Source organism: Myripristis murdjan, chromosome 8 (genome assembly GCF_902150065.1).
Source record: "Myripristis murdjan chromosome 8, fMyrMur1.1, whole genome shotgun sequence".
In the NCBI taxonomy this organism is placed as follows: Eukaryota; Metazoa; Chordata; class Actinopteri; order Holocentriformes; family Holocentridae; genus Myripristis; species Myripristis murdjan.
Genome location: NC_043987.1, coordinates 24,114,516 through 24,121,268, shown reverse-complemented (window position 1 = coordinate 24,121,268; position 6,753 = coordinate 24,114,516). Strand labels below are relative to the sequence as shown.

General features: G+C 40.0%; 1 protein-coding gene across 2 annotated transcripts; it reads left to right on the top strand.

Moving 5' to 3' along the window:
- The first annotated feature begins 1,374 nt into the window (after positions 1-1,374).
- On the top strand, positions 1,375-4,031 carry hsd17b1 (hydroxysteroid (17-beta) dehydrogenase 1). Of its 2 annotated transcripts, none has more exons than XM_030058430.1 (6): positions 1,375-1,532; positions 1,995-2,156; positions 2,247-2,426; positions 2,579-2,672; positions 2,787-2,970; positions 3,707-4,031. In XM_030058430.1, the coding sequence occupies exons 1-6, from the start codon at positions 1,436-1,438 to the stop codon at positions 3,869-3,871; spliced, it is 882 nt and encodes a 293-aa protein (XP_029914290.1). In that variant the 5' UTR covers positions 1,375-1,435; the 3' UTR covers positions 3,872-4,031. The 2 variants fall into 2 exon arrangements, with proteins under 2 accessions (XP_029914290.1, XP_029914291.1); XM_030058431.1 differs by having other exon boundaries at positions 3,628-3,835.
- Positions 4,032-6,753: the final 2,722 nt, after the last annotated feature.

Below are 6,753 nucleotides of genomic sequence, written 5' to 3'. Positions count from 1 at the left end.
TAGTTCTAGTAAGCACACGTGCAGCAGCGTTCTGGACCAGCTGGAGAGTCTACATTTAGCCAAAGAGTTACACTGGATCTGATGAGGAGAAAAGGGTCGGTGCTGTGAGAGTTTGATTGCTTGGTGTTTTGCAAAGTAGAGAACCTGAGTTGGTCTAGTGTGACAAAACTGTGAAATTGCAGTGGCTGTTTGCACACAAAGTTTTTAAAAAAAGTAAATTTTATCTCCAAAGCCTGGGCACGGAGGCAAGCCATACTTTCTTGTTTAACTGACACATGCATGCTACATATAAAATGTAGTGCTGTAACTGTATGATATTTTGTTGCTATGAGTGGTGATATTTTGCATGCTCATACTTGTGTCCATATACTGTATGAATGTGCTCTTTAATTGGTCATGTGTTATTTTCATTGTATATTTTGGATACCATTTATCTGTTATGCAATGTGGCATCACTTACATTTGTATTATCTGAGAGTGTCTCTTTAATCCTCCTATTATGTTTGGGGTCAGTTTGACCTCAGTCAATGTTTAATGTCTCTAAATAAATGATTAACATCATTTTTTTTTTTTTTTTTTTTTTGCTTCATATTTAACGAGTTTTCCTAATGTAATGGGCACTACTGGGTAAACATGAAATTCACATGATGATATGTTGTCAATGTCCTGTACACACTTTGTAATGCACCGGTTATAAATAACCGATGCATTACAAAGTACTGCATCAGTACTTAGAAATAATATAAAGCCATTAAAACACCAAAAATTAATATTTCTTTCCAATTTTAGGTCAGTCAGTGAGATTTTATGGTGATTTGTATATTTTTCCATAGTCGCGTAATTGGAATACTGGATGTATAAGTGGGGGTGGGGGGAGTTATGTTTTATTTAAAGGACTATTTAGGTTGTCAACAAATAAACATAAAGTACCTGACTTAACAATAATTTTGTGGAGGTTTAAACTGCTGGGGTCAAATTGACCCCAAACATAAAAGATGTTCCTAAATTTGAACATAACAGGAGGGTTAAGTCAGCTGGGAATCCTCAGCTGTAAAACATTAAGATAAAATAAAATTCATTCATTCAATTCTTTCATGTAGAAATAAGTCTAAACTATAACACTTATGGCTTCAGCTGCTCCCACATGCCTGTTTCAAAGGACAAAATCAAAGCATCGCTGAGAAGGACATGAGAAGGATGGGAAGGTTCAAGGTGATCTTATGGCCATAATACATATTGTTACCGTACAAGTGGACAAATCATTGGGTGGGAATTGGGGAATATTTACATTTGAAGTGACCTTGTGATAGCGAAAGAAGTGAAAACATGAGACTGAGTAGAGGAAGGATTCTTTTTCCCATGCCATCCTCTCAGACTCAGACTATTTGAGGTGTCCTCACCCCGTGCATTGCTCTTTCTATGGTATAGAGGCTCCATGGATCAGAGGGTGGTGCTGATCACAGGTTGTTCCTCGGGGATCGGCCTCAGTCTGGCCGTCTGCCTTGCTTCCGATCCGGACAAAACATACAAAGGTAACCAGAGCTGCCATTATCAACTCATCACAGGGACCAGTTTGACTTTCTTTCAGACTTACAGGGCAACAGAGCAGGGAATTACATCCCCAAGATGTTTTTTTTTTTTTTTTTTTTTTTTTTTTTTATAAATATTGTAAAATGTCAGTACCTTTTTCTATGTTAGTTGTGCTTATATCCAATAAAGCAGTTGAGAGAGTTGTGAGAGCCATTCATTGTTAATTATTTTCACTTATATCCAAATCAAACATGTGTGTTCTTCCCACATTTATTATTTTATGCTGTTTTTCTTTTCCTGTGGAAAAAAAGCAAGCAATCTCAATACTCTGTACTATATTAATCTCTCCTAACCCCTATTTTGGAACAATGAAGATGTAAACATGAAAATAGCCATGTGCATTAATTGTAAGGCTTTCCACTGGGACACTGGGTTTGTATTGCTAAGAGTTGCTGTCTGTTTAGTCTACGCCACTATGAGGAACCTGGCCAAAAAGGAGCGTCTTTTGGAGTGTGTGAAAGGCCTGCACAGGGACACTTTGGACATCCTCCAGATGGATGTGACCAACCAGCAGTCCATCCTGGAGGCCAAGGACAGGGTTACTGAGAAGCGAGTGGACATTCTGGGTATGTTCTCTGTCCTGGCTCTTCTCTGTCAGTGTGTTCTTATTGTGTCTGCAGATTTTGTCTATTGTGTACTTTCCCTTTACTTCTCAGTGTGTAATGCTGGCGTGGGCTTGATGGGACCGCTGGAGGTCCAGTCCCTGGACACTATGAGGCAGATTCTGGAGGTCAACCTGCTGGGTACCATCCAGACTATCCAGGCCTTCCTACCAGGCATGAAGGCCCAGCGTCAGGGCCGCATCCTAGTCACCGGCAGCATGGGGGGGCTTCACGGTGAGATTTGACAGATACTGCCAATTTTACTCTAAATGTCCACTTTTAGTGATATGAAGTGAATGAGGACTTTGTGTAGGTACACTTATGCTTGCAGCCAGGCAGGGTATGGCCAAAATAACACCTTGTCTGAATTTCATATTGCCTTGCAGGTCTCCCTTTTAATGAACTGTACTGTGCCAGTAAGTTTGCAGTAGAGGGAGCCTGTGAGAGTTTGGCCATCTTACTGCACCACTTCAATATCCAGTGAGTTTCAAGGATTGCCCTGGCAGTGTGTATCTTTACTTCAGATGTTTTGCTTGTATCTTCGATCAGAGAGAGCTGGAGGTAAGCTTACTGACTCCATCCTCTATCGCGCAGCGTGAGTCTCATCGAATGTGGTCCGGTCAACACCGACTTCCTGAACAACCAGCAGAAGACGGAGCTTGGGGACGCATCTCTCCAGCAGGTCGACGCCCAAACGCTCAGCCTTTATGAAAAATACCTGCAGCACTGTGGGGCTGTTTTCCAGAACGCAGCACAGGATACAGAGGACATTGTAAAGGTAGGCTGTGTGTAAGTAGATTATTAGTAATGATGAACCTTTCTCCAAGCAATATGAGTTTTTAAAGGCTGATACTGACACTGATACTTTTGGCTGACACCACCTATAGACAATCTTTTCTGCTGATGTTAAATATCTATAGGCCGGACTGTTTTTATGCACAAAAAATGCCCTGAATCATATCTATTCAGTGTTCCCCAGGAATCTATGCTTGTTGGGGTAAAAAGGTCTCCAAGATAGCATTTATATCATCACGGGACACTAAAACCCTCCCAGGATAATGTGCTACTTTTAGGCATGCTTGCCGATCTTAAAGGCATGGTGAGACATGATTTCTTGCAGATTTGCAGACTGAAACTCCTGAGACTGTTGAGTAAAATATTCCCGCATGACACACAAAAACAATTTCTCTGGTCTACTATCTAAAACAAAACTGATATTAATATACTGATATTCACTAGCTGTGATTAGGCGCCTCCATGGTATTTCAGGTGGATGACTTGACCAGCCATTGTCAGATTTTTAATAAAAGCTCAATATCAAACTCATATATTGGCTAAAAGTACATCAGTCTAACCTTAGTTTGAACTCCCCCTTTGAAATGAATGCGCATAAATTGCACAATTACATATTTGCTCCTATGTGGCGTGATACCAGGTGCTTATGAATTCACTGTGAGTCAGCATGAGCACCACCTTTGGACTTCACTGCCGTGGCATGTTTGTCTGCCCGCAAGGTATTTCTAGATGCCATCCAGTCACCCAGCCCTGCACTGAGATACCACACCAACGACGCCATGTCTCCTCTCACCACGCTGAAGACCACAGCACCAGACAGCTCGCAGTACATCAGTGCTATGAGCAAACTAATCTTCTCATCTAACAGCGCTGAGGATCAATGATAACGATAAACCACAAGTCATCCCTTTTTGCATGCTTTGCATTCATTCCAAGTCACCACTTAATGTGCAGATTTGCTTGTTGTCGACTTTATGTGCAATGGCTTATAATGTTTGAGATTTGCATTGCTCTTAGAATTTGTGGAAGTAAATGTGAATTAAAACAACAACAAAAAAAACTGTTCTGGTTTCGCGTTGTTTCAATTCCTGGTATAAAGTTGATGTACTGTGAATGTCTGTTGTTGCCCAGTTGGGGAGGGCACTGAGTTCAGAGGCTTGTGACTGTGAGAAAGTTCATAGGAAGGGGTGGTTTTGAGCTGCTGCTTCTATTTTGGGCTGTTGCTTATCAGAAGTAACCACCCCTATCGAAAAAATTACAAAAATGGATCATTTTGTGGTAGGTGGAGTAGCATTTGTAAAAATGTTGGGGAGAAGTGTATTCGAATGATATAACACTTCATGTATTCCAAGAATGTTATCATGCTCTTACAACAATAGGTGTATTTCACCAGATGGGTGTGTTTCTAGACAAGGCCCTTGCCACTTTACTCAAGGGAGTTAATTCAGGAACTTGCTTATGTAATTTTTGATTGATTTTGTATAAGTTATACAACCTCCTCACTCAAAAAACATGAAACTAAAGAACTCAGACTTTCAGTTTGTTGCTGCCCCATTACCAGTCAAAGGAAAAGTGATATTAGATAATATTTTTCCAAACCTTTACAACAAAATGGGCATCATAAATTGGAGCACTCTTCTGTCTATCTATCTATCTATCTATCTATCTATCTATCTATCTATCTATTGATCGATCTATCTATGGACATGAGTGAATTTAAGAAATTAAGAAGCCATAATAATAACCAGGGAATAGGTTATTATTAAAGAGGTAAAGACCAGAAGTGGACTCTCTCTGTATTGTACAACACATGACACCAACTCAAGCTAACACAAACACACACACACACACACACACACACACACACACGCACACACAGAGTCCGCTTACGTGTTCTCACTGGAGCACATCCCAGTCTCAGTTATTCCCGGTAAGGTTTATATTCTGGCTCGTAAATCAGGTAACCACAGTGAATTGTTACCAACCATTCAAACTCTTAGGATTTTACATTCTGGGATACTGGCGCATCCTTTTTCAAGGTGCACTAAAGTCAGCTGTCAAAAAAACAAGGAATAAGCTTGTAATTTGATAGTTGAGTCTACAACCGTCACTGATCTCACTGATAAATTATTTGCTTATTGCACAGTTTTTGTGTGTTGAGTCTAAAGGGGGGTCTTCACTGGACAGGTCTGCACGCTTTAAACGAGTGATCTTGTTTGTTCCATCAGGTGACATACTGTCTACATATTTACACCTGCTGTTCAGTTCATTGACATGGAAACTGATTTTTTTTTTTTTTTTTTTTTTTTTTTTTGAGGATCAGTTAAAGATTAACACATCTGTTTCAGGGTAAGTGAATTGACAACTCAGGTTCAATGACGACTTGACAAACCAGTGACATCAATACAGTGACTTCGGTGACGACAGTCCTGGGCATTTCAGTGTCCTATGAGGACAATTTGATTTCAAAAACTGAGAAAAACCAAAATGATGACGGTAAACCTTTAACCTTTAAACCTTAAAAACCTTTGTTTTGCATTTCAACATCTGAGGAAGGGTATGAATGCATGAGAACACACTGTCTTCATGGGCCTTCAAATAACTGAGCTATTACAAGCTCAGGAATCAAAGACAGCAACAAAGACAGCCAACTTGAACTGCGTCCATTCTTTGTGTAACTTTTAGATCAGCCCAGAGCTTTTTAAGCCTTTGAGTACGTTCTTTTATAACCTGAGTCAGGTCAGCTTGTCTGCATCTACAAGTTACGTATCCGGCCCAACTTTCACAGGATTTACTGAGGATCAACAAATCCCTCCTTGATCAAGTGCCCTGATTCAACTTTGAGGATCCTGCAATGCATCCAGCAAAACCAAACCTGGCTTCTGTTTTTTTTTTTTTTTTTTTTTTTTTAAACAACGCCACTTAAATGCTTAGACAGAAGAGTCAGACAATGCTATTTTTTTTTTACATGAGTATAATAACTTCAGCATTTTCGAGGCTGTCAAAAATCATATGGAAATGTATTATTTCTTTTTACAATCACAATCAAAGCCATTTAAATTAGTCTCTGTGCCAGCCAAATGATTTCCACTGTTGCATGAAACTTCTGGCACCTTTAACCCAGTTAATTTGGCAGGAGACAGCAGCCAGATAGTGTCCAGGTTTATCATGAGCACAGGTCACACTGTTGCCCCACTTACTTTAGACTTTGGCTTCGCTGAAAGAAGAAAAAAAAAATGCTGCAAAATCATGTGACCTCAGTCCTCAAATGCTTGGAATGATTTCGTAGTGATGAGTCATAATTATGTCCTCATTTCGGTTACAGGCCGGTAGCAAACCAAACCTGCATTTCCTTGTAAAGTGGTTTTGAAAGACAAATGTGTGAAACTGTGAGGTGTTTCTCGTTTGTTGCTTCGATAAAGGAATTTCGCTAAACTTTTTAATTCACACACAGAGACAGTTTGGATCGTAGATTGAAATTTACAAAAGGCTTGTACTTCAGAGACCCTTAGATGATATGATATGATAAGATGATTTGTGCTGTCTATCTGTGTCAGTGCTGAAGATGACACCGAGGAAGATGAATCCTCCCACCATTATTTTAATGACACCACCAACAGAGCCCTCCAGCTGATCAACTTTGTCTCCGCAGTCATATTAGATTTTTTTTTTTTTTTTTTATAAAGCTGTCTTGGCTTTTGAAGATCATCATCGTGTCTCTATGATTGGTCTCAGCCAATAGCTCCTCCCGTTGGCGCTGACGTCA